Below are 27,578 nucleotides of genomic sequence, written 5' to 3'. Positions count from 1 at the left end.
ATCAATGGTCCTTATCCCTTTTTTTAGTACAGAGCTCTTTAGAAAACCTGATGGAAGCTATGAAACCGTTATAAAGAAATTGTACATCCGAGCATCAGGCAACTCTTTCTTCTCAGTGGTTCACAGACACCATTTTTAGAGGCTTGATGCATTAACAACATTGAAAGTAAAACAGAAAGTGGGGCTAATAAACCCTGACTTCAAATGCTGGTTTTACCAGATTGTCCTTTTTCTTTGAACAAATCCATAGGGGAAAGATGCAGATCAAGAGAGACTAGGATGAAGCACCCGGATCGACAAAGGGAGCGCACTAGCCACACAGAGGCAGGTGGCCTGGTCAAGACTGTCTCCTAAGGTTACTCTGTCCTCTCCTAAGCCAGCAAGAGCTCAGAGCAGATGGGCTAGCCTGCCTCCATTCATGCGTGTCAGCAACCTCGGAAGAAGGAGTCTGAGATGCGTTTGCCAAATGTGTTTGTTCACACGCTGGACTTGCACATGGCGTCTCCTTGCATCCTACCCTTTTGGTATTTGCAAAACCCGGAGTCATCAGAGACTGTGTCAGCTCTCCTGATGCCCTCCTGGGACAATCAGTGGGTTAGAGCATGGGGAAAGGCACAAGGGAAGATGAAGACCAGAGCCCAGCTGGTCACTTCTCACTGCTACTGAGCTAGGTGGATTTTTCTTTATGCCCTCATTCTAAGCGTGCACCTCTGGGAGAAATAGGGCAATTTTTCAGAATGACCTACTGAGGCTCAGTGCCTTTGTCGGGTTTAGGGTTGAACATCAGATTGAGACTATAAGGAAGGAAGTAGACAAAAGAATTAGCAAGCCTGAGTAATCCCTTTGGGGTGACCCAGAGCAGAATTGTGTTACATTGGAACAGGAAGACCGCCAGGAAACAGAAAGAATGTAGCAGCTCCTCAGACTGGAATCCAAACTGCCCTGGCCTGACCACCCAATCACAGCAACCGTTAGGGTCTTATTGTGCACAAGACCCTTTCATCCTAGTCAAAGATATGAGAATGTGACAGGAGCAAGGATTTTGGGGGTCCTTTTAACACTGGCTTAATTCTGTGTTTTCACCTTTCTTTGCTTCCTCCATTCTCTGGACACCCCTTTTACTGTTCTCTGGTTCTTTCGAGGTGTTGCCCATCTACAGATGGCAGGAAGATCTGTGACTTAAGATCCCTCCTCACTCCACCTTCTTACAAACCTTGGTCTGGGAGGTCCGGATATAGGGAAAGATGATTTTTCAATTCTAAATAGTTTCTCCCAATTTGCCTGAGAAGAAAGGTCATCTAAAACCTAATGCATTCATGTCCTAACATGCTTTTTCCTCTCTTCTTTAGATGCGCTCCCTTGTGAATTCTGTTCTACATTTGGTTTGGTTCTGGTTTGCTTTGGTTCGAGATAGGGTCACGTAGCCTAAGCTTGCCTCAAACTCCTGATCCTCCTGCCTCCACCTCCAAAATGCCGACAATTCCATGTTCACCTTGCTCTACTTTCTTATTGTTTGTTTTGTTTTCTCCGTGTTCTAAGTGTGTGTTGTCTTACACTTTTACCATAAAGTTCCAGTGGACAGCCCAGAGCAGTGGTTGTCTTGGGGAATCTCCAGGGCACTCCTGACCACCTCAAGGGGAGGCATCCCACATCTGACACTGGACTTTTTCTTTGGCATCCTTTGTCTCTGGAAGGAGTATTATCCTCTGGGTAGAGTGACTCCATTTCAACTCTTTTATGCAAATATTAATTTGTGGAAAGGAAGAGAGAAGGTGAACTTATACAATAGGCAGCTTCCATTTGGTTTTTTTCAGACATCCTTAGTGTGAGTTATCCCTCCCCTGGTCCCTTCCTCTACCCTACCCTCTCATCCCTCCCCTACATTTAAACCTCCCTCCGCATTATTCCCCCTTTCCTCCATATCACACATGTTCTACCACACCCCCTCCCTTAAGCCCCCTTGTCCTCATCTCCACCAGTGGCCCTTTTGTTACTACTTCCTTTGATTCAACACACAAATCTCCAGGTAAACACACAAATCTAAAGATTCCATGCTAGGATCCTCACATGAGGGACAGCATGCAATGTTTGTCTTTCTGGATCTGAGTGACCTCACTCAGTATAATGTTTTCTAGTTCTACCCATTTACCTACAAATTTCACAATTTTATTTTTCTGTGCTGCTGAATATGATTTCACTGCGTATAGGTAGCACATTTCAATTACCTGTTCATCAGCTGATGGGCATCTAGGCTGGTTTCCATGTCCTAGATATTGTGAAAATGGCTATGAACATGGATGAGCATGTGTCTCTGTCAGAAAGTAGAGTCCTTTGGGTCTATGCCCCGGAAAGGTATAGCTTAGTCATACAATTCACCTATTTCTAGTGTTTTGAGGGAACTCCACACTGATTTCCACAGTGTTTGCACCCATTTACACTACTTATTTAAACTTCTTTAGGAAACCTGCTATCTTGATATTTGTGTATTATTAAAACCACAGAAGATAGTAACCCAAGAACTCACAGTTGGCCCTGAGAGATTACTTCTCTACTAAACCTCCACTTTAACATCTGTGAAACGTGCTGAACCTGGTGACATAGGTGTGTCATCCCCACTAGCTAGGAAGCTGAAGCTTGAGGATTGCAAATTCGAGGGCAGCCTGGACAACTTGGTGAGACCTTGTCTCAAAATAAAAGGCGTAACTATGGCTGGGGATATAGCCAAGTGGTATAATGCCTACCTAGCATGTATGAAGCCCTAAGTTCAAACCCTCATACTACAAACAAACTAACAACAACAAAAAAAAAATCTGTGAAATGGGGACAATGGTAGCTGCTACATATAACTTTTGGGTCCTAAACAGAATGGTGCACCATAGGGGTTAGTTAAAGCACCTGCCACCTGCCTGCTATCAGTTGACGGTAACTGATTTAATTGTTTGTTATTTATGTCAGAACGCCATCTTCACATCATAAAGACTGTATCAGTTACTCATTCCCATGACAGGAGCAATTGAAGGAAGGAGCAGTTTCTTTGGGCTCACAGTTCCAGCACAGTTGATTATGACACCAATGACCCCAAGAGCTTGAGGCAGCTTAATCCCGCCGCATCCGCAGTCAGGAAGCAGAGAGTGATGGATGCCGATGCCCAGCCTGCTTTCTCTGTTTTATTCAGTCCAGAACCCAAGGGCAATGTTGCCCCCAGTTAGGGAAGGTCTTCCCACCAGTGGACATAATCTAGATAACCCCTGATGGGCATGCCCAGAGGCTGATTTCCTCCATGATTCTAAGTCCTATCAAGTGGATAATCATCAGTATTAACCATCACAAATTCCCTTTCTAACTACAGTGAGAGTCTGCACCTGTTTCTACCTCTGAAGTCAGGAAGCTGGACACCTCTCAGGAGCTAAATAGCATCCCTACTCTAGGCTTTTCTGAAACATTTATTCAGTTGCTCTCATAGCTCCATTGGTAAAGGGAGTACTCTCCCCCACCATTCCAATCTGTCTCCTCAACATTTTCAAAGATGGGACATATCTTAAAGCAATAATGTCAAATAATGTTTCCTTCTCAAACAATCTCCTACAAGTCTCTCCTTCCCTGTGTGTAACCAGCACCTCTGGTCTTCTTCCAGACACCCCCATACCAAATGCTCCACAGGGCATACAAGTCTCTAGGCTAAAAGAGTCAGCAGTAGAAGGGAGATCAGGAGTTTTGGGGGCAGGCCTAGAACTGAATCTCATTTTTGCAACTGTGCAGTTTTGGACATTTTGCTTAATAACCGAGCTGCTGTTTTCTGTTGTTGTTGTTGTTGTTGTTGTTGTTGTTGTTGTTGAGTGTATAAACTGCACATTATTATTGCACTCACCTCCTAAGCTTGGGGAGGCTGAACAAAATAATCAGTGAAATCTCCTTGATTCCAGGATCAATATTAATCTGCTTGATTAAATGCTCAACTAGCTGCAGGCATCTAGGAGATGTTCGATTGAGGCTCCCTGCAAAGTGGAGCAAGGCTTGGGGACTTCCTGCTGACACCAACAGTCTAAAACCCTGCATCCAGAAAGCCCGGTTAGCTTAGAATCCCAGTGCTTATAGGGGCAGAGGCAGGAAGATCACAAGTTCAAGGCAGTCCTTAGCCCACAAAGAGAGTTTGAGGCCAGCCTGGGCTACATGGAACCCTGTCTCAAAAAATCACAATAATTCAGATCTCCCAGAGCCACCAAAAGAACAGAGATGAGATGGGATGAGCAGGAGGTCGGGGAGCCCAGCATCCAGCATTTTCTCCCCATGTTTGATGTCTTAGTCAGCTCAGGCTGCTCCAAGAAAGAACAACTACAAGGTTACTGTATTTTCAGTACAGATGGGTTTTTGTTTCTCTTCTTAATTATTAATTTTATTGTATGAGTGTTTGCATGTATGCATGTGCATCACATGCATGCCTGGTACCTGTGAGGGTGAGAAAAGGGCATCAGACCCCTTGGAACTGAAGTTACAGAAAGTTATGAGCCACGCTGTGAGTACTGAGAACTGAACCTGGGTCCTCTGCAAAAGCAACAAGTGCTCCTAACCACTGAGCCATCTCCCCAATCAGTGCTTTTTATTTTATCAGCACAGTTCGGTTCTTTTGACAACCTCTTCCAGATTTCAGGTTGACTGTTCTGTCTTCACATGGAGGAAAAAGAGTAAGAAAGCTCTAGAGACCTCTAAGTTTTATTATACTGGGGATGGAAGTCAGGATGTTATACATACTAAGCAAGGACTTTCCTACCCCTCTAGAGTCCCATTTTTAAGGGCACTATTCTTATTTTTGAGAATTCCACCCTCAAGACTGAATCCCCAAAGGCCCCACCTCTACATTCCATTTTGTCGGAAGTTTGGGTTCTAAGCTATGAAGTTCAGGACTCATACACTGCACATGGTGTGAGAGGTTGTTCTCTCATAGGACCATAGCCACATGGGATGTAAGCACAGGGATCATCAAGGGACTGGAAAACAAGAGGCAGGAGAGGCCACGCTGAGGTCAGACACCCCCCATGAATCCAGACACTCCAAGGGAGGGCTTTGAATTTGAAAGTCTGTGGGGAAGTGACTAGGAAACATCTCACCTACTTTCCGGAAGAGCGCCCCCTCCCATCATGTCTGAGTGGCACATACATAAATGATACAGAGACAAATAGAATACATTCAGAATTTCTCATGTGCTCACAGCAAGTCCACCCATCTCTGTATCTATCCTACAGCAGTCTGCCAGCTGAGCAAGGAATTGTTTTCCAGACCCTTCCTTCTGAAACACTCCCTTCTGTGAGCAGTTTTTAAGCTGTGATAAAGGGCAGGAATTTCAGGGGCTTTTTATTGAATTTTTTCAATGATACATAAAAACATACAGTACGTAGTAATGGAATACCATATGATGTTTTGATACAGTTATACATTACCTAATCTCTAAATTGAGGTGAACATATATAGCTCCTCAAACACTAAACTGATCATTTCTCTCTCCTTTCTCTCTTGCATATTTTATATTACTTTTATTTTATAGATAACAATGTTTTGCTAAAGTATATTACATGCACTACACACGTGCCTGGTACCCATGGATACCAAATATGCTGTATCCCTTGGAACTGGATTTACAAATGGTTGTGAGCCACCATGTGGGTGCTGGAAACAGAATCTAAGTCCTTTGCAGGAGCAGCAAGTGCTCTGCACTAATGAACCATCTCTCCGTTCCTCAATCTCCTCCTACTTTTGAGATAGAGTCTCAATAAGTATGCCTGCTGGTCTAGATCTCAGAAGTCCACTTGCTTGCTTCTGCCCCCAGACTAATGGAATTACAAGCATAAAACACCATTATGATTTTGATCATTTCTTTATGGTTAAAAAAAAAAACTTTTGAAAAATCCTTTCTTCCAGCTTTTTGAAATGCACCATGCTTTCTTATTACCCGTGGTCGTGACTCTGTGGAGCAGCACCCAAAATTTCTTGCTCCTATCTGACTGACGCAGCACCCAGGGTCATTTTAGGGCATGCTCACAAACGTAGCCTAAGAGCCAGGATGAACTCCATGTTTCTAGAACCTGGAGAATGACTGCCAGTCAGCAGCAAAGAACAGTCATTTCATCATACCAAATTTCCCAATGCCAGGCAACGTGCTTGGCTCTGGGGACACAAGAAGGCAGGAGGGGGCCTTTGGTGAGGAGACCGGATACCCGGGAGCTGGCGACTGGCATCATTCACACTGCAGTCAAGGACCACGGAGGGCTCCAGATGACAAAGACACCGCGATCCCCCAGACACAGCCTCTGAGGGAACATTGTGTCCCAGATGGGACCAAACAGGTGGAAGGGAGATACGCGGAGCCATCCGGGGGTCCAGAGCCAAGCTAAACATGGAAGACTGGTTTGGAGATAGGAAAAGTTTGATTCCCACCAGTCAAAGGATGGAACAAAGGGATGAGTCAGAAAGAAAACTCAAATGAGCCAACAGCTGCTGGGAGACAGGATGAAAGGAATCTTGTGGAGCCTAATGGCCTAAGTGGTCCAATCTGGCTGGTTTCCCATCTGGCTCCCTGAGGCCGGTAATTGTCCCTGTTCTGTGGTGGAGCCTTTCATCTGAGACACCTAGGCCTTTCAGCCCGCTGACAGGCTCATCTACCACCTTGGAAGGAAGAAGCATGCACTGGGTGGCCTGTTTGTTCTGGGCTCAAAGAAACTCAGGCCAAAGAGACCACGTCCTTTCCTCTAACTTCAGGCCCATTTCAAAATGGTGAGCACAAGGCTTAGGGCCAGAGGAAGAAGAGACCCTGAGAGTTCTTTGGTCCCTTGCTTCGTAACCTATCTGCTTGGACTGGAAAGGCCAAGGCCAGGCCTCAGTGTCCACCAGATATTCTGTGTAGACTTCCCCCTGACCCTGTATTGTCAACCTACCCCTCCCACACACACTCCAGCAAAGCAGCACTTGTTTATTACAAAAAAAAATAGATGCAAAGTGAAATTTTTCATACAATCCATCCTTCAGAGATAAACACTGTCAACAATTCAGTCTTTGTTCATTCAGACTGTTTTTGCTATTAATATAATAGTCTACACAGAGAGAAAGAGTGTTTATAAAAATCAGATTGTTGGGCCTCTAGACAGCCATGAAGAAGACTGGTTTTCCTTGCAGCGGGTCTGAGTTCCATTCCCAGCACTGACATGGCTGTTTGTGATCCTCTGTAACTCCAGTTCCAGGGGATCCAGCGCCATCTTCTGGCCTCATGGGCAGCAGGCATGCATGCAGTACACACATACAGGCAAAAACGTTCACACACATAAAATAAAATAGATGAATCCTTTACAAAGTAGGATGTAGTCATGAGCTCCTGAAATTTGCTCTTTCTTTTTAATACTGTTACATAAGTCGCTGTAGACCAAACTTACCATTTTAGTAAATATATGGTTTTTTCACGGCATGAATGCTGCATGGTTTATTTTACAATCCCCTATTGTTGGCAATCTAGGTTATTTCTCAGTTTGGGGGAGCACTGCTTTGGTTCCCTACTCTTTTCATCTTGCTCTCTTTCAAGAACACTTCTAGAGGACAAGTTCCTGGGTGTCACACATAAATGGAAAACCATGCTCATTTTGATCTTATTAGATAATACCACTTTGCCACCCCAAAGTGACACCCTCCACGAAAGCACACAAGGATGTCTTCTCTCCTGTTCCCTTGGCAAACAGAACATCAGCACTTTTTCCCCTCTAAGTTTTGTGTGTGTGTGTGTGTGTGTGCGTGCGCGCGCGCGCGCGCGCGCGCGCGCGCGTAACAAGTCCAGAAAAGGGTATTAGATTTCCCCGGAGCTGGAGTTTTAGCTGATTGTCAGCCACCCTGTGGCTCTGGTCCTCTGTGAGAACAGAAAACACTCGGGTCTGCTAATCATCTCTCCAAGCCTCACAGCACCTGTTAAGCTGTCGTCTCAACTGTTAGCTCTCAAACGCTTTGCTGCTCTTACTTTGCATTATTTGTAGAAGAATTTTACTTTTCACCAAGTCTGTCGCTGACCACTGTCCTTACCTTATTTGCTTATCCAGCTGATTTGCTTGGTTTTTCTACTGACTTGTTTTTCTCTGGTTGATTTCAAAAAGAGCTTTGCTGTATCAGAGATGCCGTTCCCTTTACTCTCTTGGGCTGGAGATGTAGCTCAATGGTAGAGTGTTTGTCTCACATTCACAAGGTCCTGGGTTCAACCCCAGCGCCTCAAAACCAAATTAATATTTCCCTCAATTCTTCTTACATCTTTGCTTTTAAAGTTTGCAGTCTTTGGGATAGAGATATAGTTCAGTTAGTAGAGTGTTGGCCTAGCAAGCATGAAGTCCCAGTTCAATGCCACTTAAACCCTATGTGGTCAAGCATGCCTGTGATCGAAGCACTCAAAGAGATGGAAGCAGGGGGATCAGAAGTTCAAAGCCATCCTTGGCTATATAGAAAGTTCAAGGCCCTATCTTGTCCCCAAAAATAAGTGAATAAATAAACAAATAAAATCTGAGGCCTTACAGACATATATCAACAAGTTCATCTATATTTCTTCCTTACCAGTCCTGAAATTCTGCCACACCTTAAAATACTCCTTTTATCAAAACCATAAAAATATTTATGTACATTCTCTTCTGATTTTTGTTTTCAATACTGAGGACTGAGCTAGGGCCTCGTGAACCCTCGGCAAGCGCTCTGCCTCTGAGTTACATCTCCAGTGCTATGATGACTTTTTCTTTCTGTTGTTGGTGTTTTTCTTTTTGAGACAGGGTCTCCCTAAATTCCCTAGGCTGGAGTTGGACTGTCGTTCTCTTGGTAAGCCCAGTTAGACTTACAACTTGTGACCCTACTCCTTAGTGCCCAAGGTTACAGATCTTAGCCACTAGGCCCCCAGCTTTCCTCTAATATTTTAATGGGGTTTTTGAATATTTAAAATATTGAATACAAGTCTATTTCTGTATAAGAAGTAAATAAAGAGCCAGGTGTGGTGGCACACGCCTTTAATCCCAGCACTCGGGAGGCAGAGGTAGGCAGATCTCTGTGAGTTTGAGACCAGCCTGGGCTACAGAGCAAGTTTCAGGACAGTCAGGGCTACACAGAGAAGCTCTGTCTTCAGCAGCCAAAAATAAAAAATAAAAAAAATAGATGAAATAAGGATCCAGCCTCATTCTTTTCTAATTATCCCAACATCGGTTATAAATAATCTATTTTTCCCCGAAAGCATTGAACTGACACATAAAATTTCATGGGCATTTGGTTTGTCATCTAAACCATATAACTTTATGGATCTTTCTACCTTCCCCTGTATTTCCTGCCCTAATATTTTATAACAGAGTTAATACACAGGAAGGAGCTCGCTCATTTCCCCCCTATTTACCCCATCATTCCTCTTCATTTTTTTCAAATTTCCTGGACATTTTCTCATAATTGCCCTTCTATATTTCATAGTCATGCATAGGCTTGATTTTGGATTTAAAAAAAAAAACCTACTCCAAAAAAACTTGTTGGAATTTTAATAAAGTTATTTTGAACTTTCAGAGGAATCTGGGGAGAAATGGATTTATGTTGGATAGGAACTTCTGTACAACAGCAAGCTATGTCTCTCCATTTATATATGTCTTCTTTTTATGCCCCTTTATAAAGTTTTGTAGCTGTCTTCTCATAAATCTCACCAATGCTCAGTTTGTGCAAACCTTCTACAGGGAAAATCACTATATCCCACGAGGTCAAAGCATAGAAGCTTGGAAGATGCCTCTACTCCTAACTTTGGGCTGATGCCAGCAGGTGGATCTTAGTTCCATCAATTAATCAATAATTAATAGGTGTTGTCTTATATCCAAACCCATGCTAGCAGTATGAAACGTAGACCCCCATCTATAAAGAGTTTCTATGACCCCCATCTATAAAGAGTTTCTATGGTGCCCAAAGCTATAACATTGGAGTCCTACATGGACCTGTGCACTATGGGCTCTGCTTGGTGGGAAACAAGAAAGAAATAGCCTGAAGCAGTCAGAGAAGGTCTCAAGGCAGAGGTGAGAACTGAGCTGGGTAAAGTAAAAAAGAGTAAAGCTAAGAGAAAGGAAACCAGATGTGATGGTGCTTGCCTGTGACTCCAGTACTCAGGAGGCTGAGGCAGGCAAACTGCCATGAGTTCAAGGAAAACCTGGACTATATAGTAATAGCCAAGACATCCTGGAGCTATAGAGGGAGATCATGTCTCAAAAGAACACAGAGATGGGGCTAAAGAGATGTCTTAGTGTTTAAGATCATTTGTTGCTCTTCCAGAGGACCCAGGTTCAATTCCCAGTCGTACATGGCGGCTCACAGCAATCTGTAACTCCAGCTCCAGGGCACCTGATGCCTCTGGCCTCCAAGAATACTTGCAGTCAAGTGTACATACCCACATACAGAAACACCAGCTAGTCCTAATCGGGGGACTCAGTGCTTCCTGGGTAATCAAAGAGGAGACTCAGTGGGCCTGTGGGTCCCTGAAACCATATGATGTGAAGTTATCTGCTTAACCAGTATTGCTAACTGAAAAGAATCCACAGAACTCTTGGCTTCTAGATACATGCACAGGTTTTAATGGCTAAATAAAAAAAACCTATAATGACCATATCATTTAAAAGACATAAGTAAACAATGCCGCCTTTCCCTCATCCCAGAAATGTGCTAAAGTAGAGAAATAATTATTGTGTGTTATGGAAGCTGGTCCAGCTTTGAGGCCAGAGATATCTGAGTTTGAGTCCTAGCTTTATCACCTAAGAGCTGTTTGTGATATCAGACGAGTCCCATATGCACAGAGCCCCTGTGGGTACCAGTGTAAATGGAGACTACGGAGCCCATCCCTCCTGCCTGACGGCTGCCAGCACCACCCAGATCTTAGCAGAGCCTCTCTGTGTGTTCGTTCCCTGCTCTGTTTTCACACCCCAGAGAAAAGAAGTTGTAAGGAGGAGGCCACTGAGCCAGGTCTGGAAAGGAGGGGGAGGAACGGAGATCCATCTCAGGCCAGTGGACAGCGAGCGCTCACAGGAGGAAAGCGGCCAGAAAAGCCAGCGCCCGTGTTGCTGAGGATCAGCTCACTGCAGCCAAGTTCAATGGGTCTCAAATTCCAGCCCCAGCAGTTTGAACTTTCTCCTACTAACTGTTGGAGCCACAAGAGAGCTGAGGACAAGGGAACTAATCCCATGCTTTTCCCTGAGTACCAAGAAATGCAAGAAAACAAATATTAAAAATAAATGTGTGTGCCTGGGGCTGGAGGCCAGTGCTTGTCTAGTATGTGTGAAAACCATCTCAGTACACACAAACAGGTGTGGTCTGCCTACCTATAATCCTAGTCAGTACTCAGGAGGTGGAAGAAGAGGGGTCAAAAGTTCAAGGTCATCTTCAGCTACATACTGAAGGGGGGAGGAGGAGTTGTTGTTGTTGCTGCTGCTGAGATAATGGTTTTTAATTGTCTGTCAGTTTTATACATTTATACAATATATATTGATCATATCTATCCACTGCCAGCTCCCTCCAACTTCCCCTAGCCACCTCCTACCCAATCTTCCTCGCGGTTTCATGTTCTTCTTTAATTTTTTGTTTACATGTGGAGTGTAAAGCCAGTCTGGACAACACGAGACTCTGTCTTAAAAATGAAATGAACTGGGTGCAGAGGAAAGGGCCCAGTCAGTAAAGCGCTTGCTGTGCAAGCCTAAGAGCCTTAGTTTGATTCCTAGCTCCCACGTTAGAACGTCAGGGGTGGTGGCATGTGCTTGCTGGAGAGGCAGAGAGAGAGAGAGGACTCCTGGGGCTTGCCAGCTGGACAGTCTAGTCTAAAAGCAGGTCCCCATGAAAGATCTCATCTCAAAAACATTGAGTGGATGACTCCTGTGAGTAACACCTGGAACTGACCTGGAGTCTCCACAGTTGAGTGTGTATGTGTACTCTCACACATGAGTTCAAATAATAAGTACATCAGTGTGGCATGGGATAATACTTCTCACCTCAGAGTCCTGTTCAGAAGCAGATCTGATGTACTGGATCAAAGATTCTGTGTTCCTTTTTATTCCTGTGTGTGTGTGTGTGTGTGTGTGTGTGTGTGTGTGTGTGTGTGTCTGTGTGTGTGTGTCTGTCTGTCTGTCGCATATGGCCATGGGCACACATATGTGTGGGTATGCATACATGTGTGTACAAGGACATGTAGAGGTATAAGGTTGGTGCTGGGATTTATCCTCTATTGCTCTTCTGCCTTATTCATTGAGGCGATGTGTCTTAAGCCCATAGCTCCCCTGTGGCTGGTCTCACTGGCCGCTTTACTCTAGGCATCCCCTCTCTCCATCTTCCAGGCAGGTCACAACGCCCACCCAGCAGGTATGTGGATTTCGGGATCAGAACTCCCATCCTCATGGTTGCACAAGCATTTCAACTACTGAGGTGTCTCCCCAGCCCAGATATCACATTTCTAACACAGGCCTAGATATTACTTACCCAGAAGTTTCACTTTGAATGACTATTCACATATTCCTATTTTATTACTTTTATCTCTACTATTATTTGCGTAATGTCGGTTAGTTAAGTGCCCATCATAACCTGCCAGGCCCTATGCTAGGCTCTGGACAGAGAGAGAAGAGTCAGCCTACACTCTTTTCTACACGTTCACAGTCTAATCAGAGATGAGGTATAGACCAAAGAACTGAAATGCAAGGTAAAGAGTGACAGAGGACACATATTTGAGGGTACATTTGGAATGCTCTGGGTAGTAGGAAACTCTTAGATAAGGGGGTGAGGACTACCTGGTGTTTAAGGACATGAGCAGGAGCACTGTTCTCTTCTTATCAGTCAATGAGCAAGAACCCAGGCATCAGAGACGGGTTTTCAGTCCTCGCCCATCCCTTCCTGGGCATGGGACCCTGTTGGTCACTTACGCCTCTGTGTCGTCCTTTACAGTGGAATCACTGTATGGCCATAGAGGGTGTCTGCAAACATGCTACTTGACAATTGCTTTAGGAACCACATACTGTAAACAGCTACTCGGCCGCCTATTATTTCCAGTCTGTTTTACAGCTTAACATGGATCTGTGGGCCCCGAAGACATTTGATTTGTCAGACGAGTTTATGATCTCGTTCCAGGGTTAAACGGCAAATGAAAATGGAAAAACCTCGAAGGGAGTTTCCAAATCCAGGAAGGCTTCCTTTTACAGAGCCAATGCTGAAAGAATTAGCTAGTGTTTTATATTTTTCTAGTTTTTATTGGGCCAGACTGTTTCAGCTAGGGAGACGCAGTTTGGCTGAAGGTGTAGCCAAATACTGCTAATAAGAGCGTGGGGGGAAAAAAAATAAAAAATAAAACCCCACTCAATTTACAAGTTGATCAAAACGGTTTCACCTCCCACTGGCTCCCCTGAGATCATGGGTTTGCCTGATGATAACTGTGAAATAAGTCAAATCCAAATTTATAATCCAGAGCCCCTGAATATCATAGCCCAGAGGGATGCTACAAACCACCCAGCTCGATATTGGTGCTCTGTACACCAGACAAACAGTGCCACAAGCTCTGGTGCCTCCCCATCGCAGTGTGCAAGCATGCTCACTGGTTGTTAGGCGAAGGCCTCTGGGTATGCACAGCCAGGAGTGTGTAAAGACTAAAAAGATTCCCCATTTGTCCCTGCGGCGAGAGAATAAGGTCAGAGGGGTACAGGCACATTGGGGACTAACAGAGTTTCTGGGGTTAGCACTGAAAGGTTTCCTTTCAAGGTCTCTGTCCCTTATGTGCAGGGGCCTTGGTACAGCATTACATCTGTGACACTGTGGCTTCATCTTTAACACAGGGACAATCCTATCTTGGTCATCAAGCTGTCGTGGGAATTACATAAAGTAGATCATTTTTTTTAATTGTCTAACCATAACAAGGAGGTGATTAAACACAATGTCTTTTGGCTTGTTTCGATTTTTTTAGTTTCTAAGTAATATTCACTGGGTTTTAACTGATTTCATAATTACTTTGTATGGAGGCGGCGGCGGCGGCGAGGGGGGGGGGGGTGGGGGGGGGGTTGGAAGGGGGTGGAAAACACCAAAAAGAACCAAAAGGAAAATTCACCTATAATTCCCCCCACCGGGGGTTAAGCAGTGTTGATTGATTTCATTGTCCATTCTTCCAGTCTGTATATCTATCAGCACATATATTCCATTTCCTCTGCGCTGTTCTGCTGGTTAAGAGCTTTTGTTTGAGGCTGCCCAGATTCAAAGACTCAAATTCTAAACTCAACTTCCCACCTGCTCTCTGCCTTCTGGGAACTTATTTGTGGAATCCAGACTTGCTTATGTCAGCACAGAATAACCATGGCCTGTAGACCAGAAATGCAGGCTGGAATATGTACAGTCCCTGAGTGGGGCTGTCCTATGAACAAGGATGGTAAAATGAGGTGTCTAGTCTAGTTTTTTTACCTAGTTGTTGTGATAGTATATGCTGAGAAAAGTGACTTAGTGGGGAAGGGGGGATTGCTTCAGTTCACAGTTCTGGGCTCCAGTCCATCGGTCAAGACGTCAAAGCAGCAGGAACGTGAGGCAGCTATCCATATGCACAGTCGAGAGCAGCGAGGGACTGAACGCACACATGCTTGTGCTCAGCTGCTTTCTCCGCTCTTGCACAGTTCAGAAGCCCCTCCCAAGGGAACTGTGACACCCACCGGGGGCCTATCTCAACTGATGTAATCCAGACAATCCTCCAGAGACAGGCTCCTAGACCAACCTGCTCTAGACAAGCCCTCCTTGAGGCTCTCTTCCAGATTCCATCAAGTTGGCAATGAAAACTAACCGCCACACTGGCCAAAAGCGGCCCTGCTTTTAGCCCAGAGCTAAGTGCTAAGAAAGAATTTTGTTAAATCAGTGCTATAACTCTGCAAACGTGCACTATGGCCACGACAAGTGTTCACTCACAGCAGGTTGAGAGCATGGTTGTTCAGTGTTTACTCTTCAGAGTTGTGGAATAGACCCTTCAGGATGACCTCCTTGGAACACGTCCAACCAACAAATGCTTCTCTCTGTCCAGGTCCGGTTGGGTGTTAGCCTTTGATCCTTCCACTTCACAATCCCCATAAACCACTCAGGCTCCTAAGAGCCAATTGACGTAGGTGGGCTTACAATAACATCTGTTCCCCGACTTTATCCCTCCTCATCCAAGTCTTACCTCCTCCTCCTCCTCCTCCTCCTCCTCCTCCTCCTCCTCCTCCTCCTTCTCCTCCTCCTCCTCCTCCTAGTGCCTAATAGAAGGTAGAAGAAAATGAAAGAAATGTCTCAGGCAAGTGGTGAGGTCTCACCCCTCAGCCCTTTCAGAAGGGCTGTCTCGTTAGATCCACTTAATAAGCCTGATCCCAAAGCTGCCAAGTAAATCAGTGTGGGGCCATGGGGCCACCAGCACCGTGCTTCCCAGGGATATCTCAGCTGCTGGTCAAAACAAATCCGACGTATGTTTGAGTGGTCTACGCGATGGCTTCAATGACACCTATAAATGACACAGGAACCTCTCAATTACATATTCAGTCACTGATCAAATATTTACATAGCATCCACTATGTGCCAGGGACTGAGCTCCCAAAGGAGAAAGGGATTCTCAGGTCACATCTTTCAATACTTTAGGTCCCTCAAAAAGGAATGCCTTTCACCTTAGGATCAAAATGTCATCTCATCTCTACTTGTACTAACCTCTCTTCTCTGAGGAAGAGAGATCAGGCCCAAAGGCCTGCCAGTCTGGAACAATCCAAAAGGTACTGAGAGTGTTGTATTTCAATCTTACTTTTCTTAACCATGGCTTTTCATTTATAGCAAGTGATACATGTTTTCAACTAGTAATAAAAGATTCTCTCAAGACCCTTGATTCCTTTTTGAGGGACCTTGAGTCCAGAATATAGTTCTGGGTTGGGGAGATGGTTCAGTAGGTAAGAGTGCATGTATATGAAGACCTGAGTTCAAATCCCCAGCAGCCACGTAAAAAGTCAGACCATGGTCCCACACACCTGTAACCCCACCCCTTGAAGGGCTAGGTAAAGAAAGGAAGACAGCGGGGCTCTCTGGTCACCAGCCTCATCCCGAGTTCACTAAGAAATGCTGACTTGGTGCAATAAGGTAGAAAGTGACCAAGCAGGACACCAGATAGCCTCGACGTACATTCACACTGATGTACGTACACCATTCATAACACACACACACAAGAGCATGCTTTATGGATTTATGATCATTAGAGTAATGATTAAACACGTGCAAATGTTTAATCGGACGTATCTTTTGTAAGCATCTATTAGACTGTATATTTTTAATTATCCTACAAAGGAATAGGTTTCATCATGGAAATTTTGTACAGTTTGTTTTCGTTAATCTTCCTTCCCCCTCCTCCTCCATCTCCCTGCCCCTCCACCTTGCACTCTATAGTTTAGGTACCAAATGTGAATGAATTTAAAGAAAAGCATTAAGTCAGTGGTGGCTCAGACTGACAGTAGTAAGCCTAGTCTTGAGGGCAGGAGTCTCGGCCTTTGGAGGGTTCCTGCTCTGTTTGCAACCTATCTGTGGTGATAGCTATAGACTGTTTCCTAAGGGGAGGGCAGAAAACACAAGAAGGTGTCATGCAGTTCTGGTAGCTCAGAGACCACGTGGACCCAGCCTTGGGCCCAAATGGAAAAACGCATTACAGTGAGAGCCCTGGCCTGTGGACAGTGGCCACTGTCCCCTTCCTGATGGCAGCCCCACTGCTGTCCATAGCAGAGCAGAAGCTGTGTGTCAGTGTGCTCACAGCAGCCATGAGACCTGAACACACGGAGAGCTTTCAGTATGCCCAGCCTTCATCCCTGCAGAAGAGAACACTCATTTTCCAGGCTTCTGAGCCCCACACTCTCAAGATGCCTTTCCCACACCCCATCCCTGAGAATGCAGATCTGCCTATAACTTTCCCCGACTCCGCTCCTCCAAAAAAGCCTTGAATCCAGTCTACAGAAACAGGAACAGGTCCTAATGACTATCTGCTATTTACCAGGCTGAGTGACCTTGAATGAGTCACTCTCCTCCACTTAGCAGACATACTTAGGAGACTTGCCAAGGCCCAGCAATCTAAGGTGCAGGGCCTGAAGCACTGGGATTGTTTCACTAGCCGGAGAAACGGAGCCAGGCTCAGAGACCAGGGATGTTCACATCGAGTTAGTTACATTGCCAAAGAGCCCTCTGCAGCCTGACGCCCAGAACAGATCACCTGCCTTCCAGGAACCCACTTTTCCTGTTGCGTTTATTCCTGTCTCCTGGCAGCCAACAGATCTGTTTGGGTGCCCAGGGGAAAAGATTAGCATGGCCCATCTTCTTTCGTGCCAAAGAGGCTTAGCACCTTCTCAAGTTAACTATGGCTTTCTGGATCCTACCAGGGCATGGGCTGGTCCAGCAAGTAGATCCTTAATCCTCCTGTGTTGGGGTGGAGGTGGGGAGTGGGACTTGGGGGTGGAGAGCGTGAGGGAAGAAGGCAAAATATTCCTGGAATCTGTACCGGAGGACCAAACAGTCCCTGACTCACAGTGCCCCCGTGTGGTGGACTAAGGGAAGCTCATCTCCACTCTACCCGCAACAAGGAGCCAGCCCTATGTGCCTTTACTGACACTGAACTCAGCTGCAAAGTACTCAGCTCAAGCTACTAAATCAAAGAAGGGAAACTGAGGACCCAGATGGGAAAGTAATTAACCCAAGATGATATGTAAAGTTATCAATCACAGGTCCCAAGTATTTTTTTAATGACATTCCCTGACCCATCAGTACAGGAATAATCACTATGTGGTAAATGTCTATTACTTTGGAGGTTGATTGTAGGGCAGAGACCTCATTCACAGAGCTCACCTACAGACTTAGCAGGCTGCATCTTGCTTAATCCTAAACAACAGCAGGTGTAGTGGCTGCTACTTACTCCATCTTACTGAGGAGAACCTGAGCTTCTGAAGGACAGTATGAAACTTGCCCCGCCACAAGGCTGCAGGCAGGATATTCAAGGTTCTACTCACAAACAATTCCAACCCAACCCATCAGACGTCTCAGAGGATGCTGGGTGTGGTGGCACCCGCCTGGAATCCCAGCCCTCGCAAGGTAAACATAGGAGGATCCCAAGTTCAAGGTCACCCTCAGTTACATAATGAGCTTGTGCTCCATGAGACTCGGTCTTTAAAAAATTAACTAACAGTAAACGAAATCACTGAAGGACTCAAGCATGCTGGCAAATGCCTGTAAAGTCTCCACTGTGGAGACTGAAAATCTTGAATTTAAAGCTAGTCTATATGCTTCCTAGCAAGTTGGAAGACAGCCAGAGTCGAATAGTGAACACACTGTCACAGAAGGGTTTACTGGAGAGCAGGGCAGGATCACGCTAAGGTCTGAAGGACTAGCAAATAAAACGGCATGCAAATGGGACAAGAAAGATCAAAAAGCCTATAGCCAATGAAGCTAGCTGCCAGTGCTGAAAGTGTAGTTGCCCCAGTGATTCCTCACAGGGGAGTTCAGCCTACAGAAACAAGTGTGGGGAGAGTGAATACCTGAGGCTTCCTATCGCGAGGTGTGTAACAGCTAGATATTGGAAATCAATCACCCGCTTGACTGGCATTAGGGAACGTGTTAAATAAATTACTGTGCATCCAGATCAAAATATGATGCGGCTTTGGAGCAGGTGACATAGCTGTGTAGACCGGGGCAAGGGGAAATATCTGAGCAAAGCAATTTAGGAAAAGGTGCATGTAGTATGACCCCGTTTAAAACAAAACAAAACAAAAAAATCCCAGAACAAAAACACAGCTGTCAACTCTAGTTCTCTGCACTTGACTGGAGAAAGAATTTTTATTTGTTTATAGTTTTTTTTTTGTAACAGGTAATCTTTAACTCAGTATATCATTTTTACAATAAAATATATAAATCTGGGGAGGGATGAAAATAATGTTTCCTATCCAGAAGGAATTTACAATCTAGGTAGCGAAGAAGGACTCGGCCAGGCCTGGGACACGGCTTGACGATATTAACCAACAAGAAATGAAACAGTGACATGAAATCTGCCTGGATGTGTCCAGTGGGGTGCAGAATAAAGAAATCACACTAACTTAGCTGGGGGAGATCAGAGCAGAGTTCCTGGTGCAGGCTGAAGGCTGGACAGGACGTTTTGGCCCTCTGTATCCTCTAGTTCTACACCCAAGAGGTTCAGTGGGTGAAGGGGCTTGCCACCAAGCCTGATGACCTGAGTTCAGTACCCCAGGTCCATATGGAAGACAGCTAACTCCGCAAAGATGTTTTGTGAGATCTATGCCCACTCCATGGCATGTGCCGGCCTAACACAAAATTAAATAAATAAATAATTTACATATATATTTGAGGGTAAAGGTTGCAACTGTACTCAAGAGGTACAGACTTCTTTTTTTTTTCTTGCTATTCCGCAAACACTGTAGTATAACAGACACTTGTGTGTCATTTATATTGTACTAGGTGTTATAAGTTGTTGACTTCTGATCAGTCACCTAAGGATGGTGCAAAGTGCAAGGGAGACCGCAGGGAGGTCACATGCAAATCATGCAGCATTTTACAAAAGCAACCTGAGTAGCCACCGATTTTCATGTTTACAGGAGGTCCTGGAACCACTCTGGTGCTGATGCAGAGGCATGTGTGCATTTCAGAACACCCCTCATTTGTAATTATTTTTAAGGTGCCAGATCGTTTGTCAAGGGTTTAATGTGGATATTTTCTTTCTTTCTCTTTTCTCCTTTATTTCTTCCTCTTTCTTCCTTTTTTTTTTATTTCTGTTTTGTTTTTGTTTTTTGAGACAGAGATTCTTGTGGCCCAGGCTGACCTTGAAACTGAATACATAGTTGACAATAACCTTGAGCTCCTAATCCACCTCTCAAGTGCTGGAATTTTAGATGTGTGCCACCACGACCCATGTACATAGATAGTTTCATGGACTCAAAACATTCTATGACACAATTATTTTTCCCACTTTATAGATGAGAAACTGAGAGGGCTAATTAACACTTCTAAAGTCCAGCAGTCAACTCCCCACACTGGGCCGGGTCATTTGAATTCTGCGTTCAGTCACCCCTCACACTGCCCAAACGGTCAGAGAGCAAAGAATGCCTTTTACTCACAGGAATGAACAGCATAAGGCTACAGATTCGCATGAGGAAAACCATCATCAGTCCTCTGCCTCGACTTTGCAAGGCCATGACTGTAGGAGGGCATTTTGTAAGAAGGTTTTAGCACAGGTCTCGAACACAACACGCAGGGCAGATGGTGGCTTGGATGAACCCTAGCCATTGGCATTCTTGTGATTTGGGTAGTTATTCGATTCACTGCCATCCTCAACGAGTTGGACACCAGACAAAGTTACAAAGTTTATCCTCAGCAAACGGCTGTCTTGCTCTGGATCCTTCCCACCTTTGGTCACATCGTGTCCAGAGCCACCATACTGGTTCCCACAGGCCCCCATGCAAAGGAGTGGGCTGGCTGGCTTTATGCTCATCAGCATGTACCTCCCGTGGTGGTGCGTAAGGCTTCCAAGATTCATCATTCCTGTTCCTTTTCCTATTTTGTCAAAACCTCTTTCCTGGACCCTCAGACTCTGTTATGGAAAGAAGCCCATAGCCTAAGACATACAGCTCAGTCCCATCTCAGGACACTGTGTGCTCACATACTCTAAGCTACATTTCAGAAGGGGTCTTCTGCACAGTGTCTCAATCCAAAGCTGTACCTTTGGATTAAGTGATGTGACCACAAGCCTTTTGCTGTAGTATTTGTCAGAATTAGAACATGAAGCAGCACCCTTATCTGTCTCAGCTCCACAAACCCGGACTGCAGCCCACTTCCATGTTTCCCCCAAGTTTAAAGACAGGTCCGTTAACACTGACACACGGGTAGCATTCTTTCCAGGTATAAACTCCTGGCTGGCTTGGGCCTGCTCCAGGAGCCCAGCCAATCCCACAAGAGCCACCACCACTGGACTGCCACACGGAGAAGAGTTGGAACTCGCCAGAACAATAAGGCAAACCTCAAATGACCAAGAAGGTGACGTGTCCCCAGAGAGGAATGAATGCAAGTGCAGCCCGGGATCAAAAACGGGGATTCTTTTAAATGCATTTTATTTGCTTGTTTGTTTGGGTAAAGGCGCATAGCACGCAGGTGGAAGCCATAGGCCAGCTTTCAGGACAGGGATTCTAGAAGCACCCATATCACTTGGAAATACTCTATCCATTCGTGGAGTTAGATTTAACAATCCACAGGTCAGGCTCACAGTGTGACAGGGCACATGAGATAGACCATGAAAGTCTATATACCATAGGCTGTGTGGTGGAGTAAGAGCGTGGTTTGAAAGTACAAAATGTTCTGTAAACTATAGTCCTGTTGTTTTAAATATGTACATAAGTAAATACAACAAGAAAACCTGAGAATGAATCATAAAGAGGATTGTAAGTTTGAATCCAGCCTGCTACATACCTAGATCCTGTCTCAAAAATAATGTTGTTTAAATGTGATCTTTCTGCATTATAAAGTTTTGCTTGTTTTTAAAATAGGTATCTTTTCATTGCTTTTTTTTATATCTCTTCTTTTTCTAAAAAGAATGTTAATGGTCGAATCTTTTTATTTAAAAACATATTTTGTATTCAGATAGAATTTAGTTTCAGGGCCTGCTAAATTGCAGACATGATGTGTAACCAGGGGCAAACCACTTAACCACTCCAGGTCTCGGTTGCCTCATATTTAAAATAGAAATTGTTTTTAATTTGACATTGCCATAAAATGATTTAGGGTCTCAAATTCTGAGAGTAAGCTAACCGTATTTGTGGATCGTAGCATCTCCTCATCATCAGTCTGTGCCAAGCTCTCTCTTATTTTATTGATTTATTGCCTTTTATCCCCATTTCCTAGTCCATGTCCATCTGCCTCCACCCCTAGGCAAACATTAAGTGTTTCATATGGTTTTGTGATGTGTTTTTTAATTTGAAAATGTTTCTGCAAAACACATATGGTTGTTTGGTGAATTACTTAAATGAAATAATTCATAAATCTCACCCTGATTTACACTTTTTACCCCCTGAAGAGTGGTGTAGTTAGACTCCTCCCATATTGCTATAAGGTATGTCATCCTGGGTCATAAGTGTTACACATTATCCGGGTTTACATGTGCCTCCCTTCTATTTCCCCCGGTTTTCTCCTATTCTCTGTCACCACAAACAATACTATCAAAACATCCTCCTATGTGCCGCCTTATGATCCTAAGCTATGGCCTGGAACAAAATGGCCCAGATCAAAGTGTGTGCACACTTAGTTGAACCAAATAATGCCATCATCTTCTCCCAGACGTCTACACAACCTGTGCCCTTAGCAGCCAAAGTCAGGGGTACCTATGTCCCCACAGCCTTACTTGGCAACTTTCTAATGTTTTCTATCATCTTAAAAGATATGTTTTATCCCTTTGTGACTTCTATTTTAATGTTTTTAACTGCTTGATACTTGGAGCATCTTGTCTGCATTCATGTGAAGTAACTGTTTTCTTTACCCACGTTTTTTGGTTTTTTGGTGTTTGTTTGTTTGTTTGTTTGTTTGTTTTTGTTTTTCCTTTGAGTACACTGCCGCTGGATTTCTTATTTTGTCTTGGTTTTGTTTTGGGGTGTTTTGCATCTTGGGCTGGTTAGTTAGCTGGTTGGAGGATTTTTTTTGTTAATTTTGGTTTTTCAGTGTTTGCTTGTTTGTTTGTTTGTTTTAGACAGAATCTTATTTTGTACTGCAGACTACCCTGACTCTGTAGCCCAAACTGGCCTAGAAATATGTATTCCAGGATGACCTCAAATTTTTAGCAATCCTCCTGCCTCAGCCTCCTGAGCATTGGGATTACAGGCATAAGCCAGCCTGCAGATTTTTTTTAATTTAATTTGTTTTTTTAACTTTATTTGAGGTGGTGAAGATATGGGGGTCAGAGGCCAAACTGCAGGAACCAGTTGCCTCTTTTCACCGTATTGGTTCCAGGACTCGAACTCATTGCCCGGCTTAGTGGCAACCACCTTTACCAATGAGTTGCCTCTCTAGCAGACAAGGAGGGAGGCCGTTTGTTGTTTGTTTCTGCGGTCCTTGGAATTGAACCTGAGGCCTTGCACACAAGAACTCTACCACTAGGATGCATGTTCAGCTCTTTCTTTGTGTTAGAGGGTTTCTTATATTCTAAATATCAACATTTTAGCTGTCAGAGAGAATATAAATAACTTCTTCTATTCTTGCCTTGTGAATTATCCTTTTGAAGCAATATGTCATTTTTCTTTGTTCCAAATTTTTCTTAAAGTCTTTCAAATTGTCTTCTTTTACTGTTAAGAGTCAATGTTGTGCATTTTGGGTTTTTAACATGGCTCCTATTCGCTATGGGAACAAATTGGTACATATTTTCTAGCCTTTCGGGAAGGATAAAATGATATAGGTAAAGCACCTTGCATAGGCAAAAGAGGTGTGTGTGCCATTACGGGTAATTATTAAGAACACGTGGGTAAAAGGAGTAAGCGCTGACCTACGACACCTAACAGTTGGGACTGTAGAATCCGTTTACCCAAATCAGGGGAGGGTTCATAGACAGAGGGGAAGTTACTGTGTTGGAATTCAGTCTTCTTTCTTTCTTTTTCCCTTTCTTTCTTTCTTTCTTCCTTTCTTTCTTTCTTTCTTTCTTTCTTTCTTTCTTTCTTTATCTTTTTATTTTTTTGTAAACCTGAAACTCACTAGAGAACCAGGCTCGCCTGAACTGACAGAGATCCACATACTTCTGTCTCCCAAGTGCTAGGATTAAAAGTGAATGGCACCATACCCGGCTTATCTTTTGTTTGTTTGTTTGTTTGTGTTTTTGTTTTGTTTTATTGAGATAGAGTTTCTCTGTGTAATTGCCCTGTCTATCCTGGAACTCACCCTGCAGACCAGGTTGGCCTCAAACTCAAAGAGAGTCACCTGTCTCTGCCTCCGGAGTGCTGGGTTTAGAGGTGTGCACCATCAGCACCCAGGTTTGGTTTTTTTTTTTTTTTTTTTTTAGTGTGTATCTGCGTGAGTGCATATGCACGTGTGTTTAGTGTTCCCAGAGGCCAGAAGAGGGAGTCTGATGCATTGGATCTGGTGTTAAAAGCTGTTGGGAATTTCTCTGTTTGGTCGCTGGGATCCAAACTCTGGTCTGTGTAATAAAGCAGCAAGCCTTCTTGACCAACGAGCATCTGTCCCAGCCCCAAAGTAATTTATTCATTTCAAAACGGGAAAGGCTAGCCTGCAGGGGTAGAAAATCATCTGGGACAAGGCATGCGGGTGGGAAAGCTGCCATCAAACACAGCTTAGTGTACTGACCAACTGCTGTCTTTTCTGTGTGCACCCCTGCAGGCTCCCTGTTCTCCACCCTAAAGCCCCCGGACGCCGTGTTCAAGGTGGTGTTCTGGCTGGGCTACTTCAACAGCTGCCTCAACCCCATCATCTACCCGTGCTCCAGCAAGGAGTTCAAGCGCGCCTTCATGCGTATCCTTGGGTGCCAGTGCCGCGGTGGCCGCCGCCGCCGCCGCCGTCGCCGTCTGGGCGGCTGCGCTTACACCTATCGGCCGTGGACGCGCGGCGGCTCGCTGGACCGATCGCAGTCGCGGAAGGACTCTCTAGACGACAGCGGCAGCTGCATGAGTGGCAGCCAGAGGACCCTGCCCTCGGCGTCGCCCAGCCCGGGCTACCTGGGTCGCGGAGCGCAGCCACCAGTGGAGCTGTGCGCCTTCCCCGAGTGGAAACCGGGGGCGCTGCTCAGCCTGCCAGAGCCTCCGGGCCGCCGCGGCCGCCTCGACTCCGGGCCCCTCTTTACCTTCAAGCTCCTGGGTGAGCCCGAGAGCCCGGGTACCGAAGGCGACGCCAGCAACGGGAGCTGCGACGCCACGACCGACCTGGCCAATGGGCAGCCCGGCTTCAAGAGCAACATGCCGCTAGCGCCCGGGCACTTTTAGGGTCCCTTTCCTTCCCCCGCCCCATACACACCCCGGGGGGGAGGACACCATCATGGGGGGCGGGAGGGCGCGGGGGTGGGAGAAGTGTCAGCCCCGGGTAGACACAGGGTCGCAAGGGGACAAGGGGGGAGGTGGGCGGGGAGAGGGGCAGCTGCTTTTCTGGCAGGGGCATGGGTGCCAGGTACAGCGGAGAGCTGGGCTGAGCATGCTGAGAGCCTGGGGGGCCCCCCTCCGACGCCGGCCGGGACTTAAGTCTCTCTCTCTTCTCTCTCTGTAAATACATAAAAAGAGTCCCTCTGTATGTATTTATCTGTGGGTACACGTGCGTGTGTCTGTGCGGTGTATGTGTGGGCTGCATGGGTGCGTGTGGGGGGCCTGCCCACCTGTGCGTGCTGGGGCGGAGCGAGTGTGCGCCCTGGCGACAGATATCAGGTTTGTTGTTCGTCTCTTGACTTTGTACTTCTCAAGCCCCTCCTTGTTCTCTGGTCAATGCTGGCACTTTGATGGGGTTGGAAACCAAGTCAGATATTAAAAATCATTCCTCCTGTGTGACTTTGAGTGATTTGTGAAGACAAGGAGGGCCTTGCATTTCCTCTTCCTTCAGGTCTTACCAAACCCAAGGTCATTTCTTTTGGGGCAGACAAGGGTGAGAGGGTCTAGACTATCATTATCAGTAGTACTGTTGTTATTATCACTATCATGTTTATTATTATTATTATATTTGTTATTGTATTTAGTTGTAAGGGGTGCCATGGCAGGCATGGAGGCCAGAGGACAGCTTGAAGGAGTCAATACCCCAGAAACTTTAGACAATGTCATCCCAAAAAGTATATACACTTTTTAAAACATACATCATGTATCCTCCATCTAGGAGCCCATGAATTAAATCATGACCTCTAGATATACAGGTGTCATAAGCTGAACCAGAATTAACTCAGCCAAGTCCTTGTTTTTATAGACAGGGAACTGAGGTTAAGAATTTGGCAGGGGTCGGCTAGATGGCTGAGCAGGTAACAGTGTTCACTGCCAAGACTAATGACCTGAGCTGCATCCCTGGGACCCACGTAGTGAAAGCAGGGAACTGAATCTGGCCAAGTTATCCTCTGACCTCCTCTAAGGCACTGTGCTATGTGCTATATGCACACACACACACACACACACACACACACACACACACACAATGCAATAGCAACAATTTTTTAAAGAGCTGGGCAAAGTGTCACCAAAGTTACAAGAACCCATCCACTTTTCTTGTGTCCCCAGGACTGTGTCATCATACACCAACTGAGTACATCCTCCCAAAGGCCTCTGCTTGTTCCTACATAGACTAAGGGACCTAACGGGGGAGGGGGGGAAGAAGTGGGGGATAGACCTTTTCCCAGGGAAGAAGAAACAACTCGGGTCCTCCAAAATAATTTTATTAGCAACAGAAACCTCTTTCAAGTCATCCTTATGCAGGATCCTGATGGAAGAGAGTAAGAATGCAGAGGGGACAGAGTCCAGCCTCCTCAGCTTCCTTCTCCCTCAGTTCCTTGCCCCGGGCCTGTCCCAATCACCCTGGAGCCTCACAGGTCTGGTGGAGTGAAAGCAATTTGGAACAGCACAGTCTGGGGCCAAGTCCTGGCTCTGCACAGCCTCGGGCATGTCATCTTGCTACCTCTGACCTCCTTTCCCACTTCACCATCAGGCATGATCCTACAGCCCACCAGGTAGTACCAAGGTTCACTGGGTTTGTTCCCTGGTTGTAAACACTGACATGCAACTGTCTGGACAGATTGGAGTTACAAACTTGGATCTTGGAAATCTGAAACCACAGGCACCAAAGGCATTTCCTGCACTGCCTGGATACAGTTCATCAGTTTCTGGTATCTGGAGGTCACCCAGACATGGGGGGGAGGCATCGAGGGGGGGGCGAGGGAGGGTTGTAGAGTGGTGGCAGCTGCCCGCCTCCTTCCAGAGTGAACATTGGCCAAGTGGTAGCTGGCACCCCCCAGAGAGTACTGGGCTCCAGATCAGCCTCAAGCCAAGCCAGCATGATGCTGGCCTCTCCACATCCCTCACTGTGTCCAGGCCCAGGAAGGGCAGTTTACCAGAAGCTGTGGGGATGGGCAGGTCCTCTCTGATCTGGACTCCAGCCTCACACAAAGCAGTAGCACTCTACCCTCTCCAGCCAGCCAGATGCTGTTGGTTCATTTGTCACCGCTCAGACATGCGTCAGAGTAAATCTGCCAATCCAAGTAACGAAGCAAGTGGTTTGGCAAGCTGGATTGACAGATCTCCCTTCAGACCGAGGATCAAATCCCACCTCTGCCATTCAGCAGCTTGTCACGTTCAGCAGCTTATGTCACGAGTCTAACCTCAATTTAATTTACTGTGAAAAAGTGGGCAATAAATATGGTATGTACTTTTAACCCTGAGAAGCTTGAAGGAGATGGGGAGGCTACAGCAGCCAGCGCCATGCCAGACACGTGGCGAACATTCAGTAAATGGCAGCTATGAGCAGAGGTATCCCTTATTCCGTTGTCTACATGGATATATGAAATTTAGAAAATTTGAAGATACAGACCAAAATAAAAGAAAAGAACTTCAAGTTGT

The 27,578-nt window shown here is 45.5% G+C and overlaps 1 protein-coding gene across 1 annotated transcript in view; it reads left to right on the top strand.

The window, feature by feature from the left end:
• Adra1b (adrenoceptor alpha 1B) overlaps positions 1-25,009 on the top strand; it is a 58,276-nt gene extending 33,267 nt beyond the window's left edge. Inside the window, exon 2 of the mRNA XM_059269263.1 lies at positions 24,385-25,009. Within this exon, the coding sequence (XP_059125246.1) occupies positions 24,385-24,983 (599 nt within the window). The 3' untranslated portion in view covers positions 24,984-25,009. The remainder of the gene's footprint in view (positions 1-24,384) is intronic.
• Positions 25,010-27,578: the final 2,569 nt, after the last annotated feature.

Source organism: Peromyscus eremicus, chromosome 8a (genome assembly GCF_949786415.1).
Source record: "Peromyscus eremicus chromosome 8a, PerEre_H2_v1, whole genome shotgun sequence".
In the NCBI taxonomy this organism is placed as follows: Eukaryota; Metazoa; Chordata; class Mammalia; order Rodentia; family Cricetidae; genus Peromyscus; species Peromyscus eremicus.
This window is presented reverse-complemented; position numbering and strand designations above follow the sequence as displayed.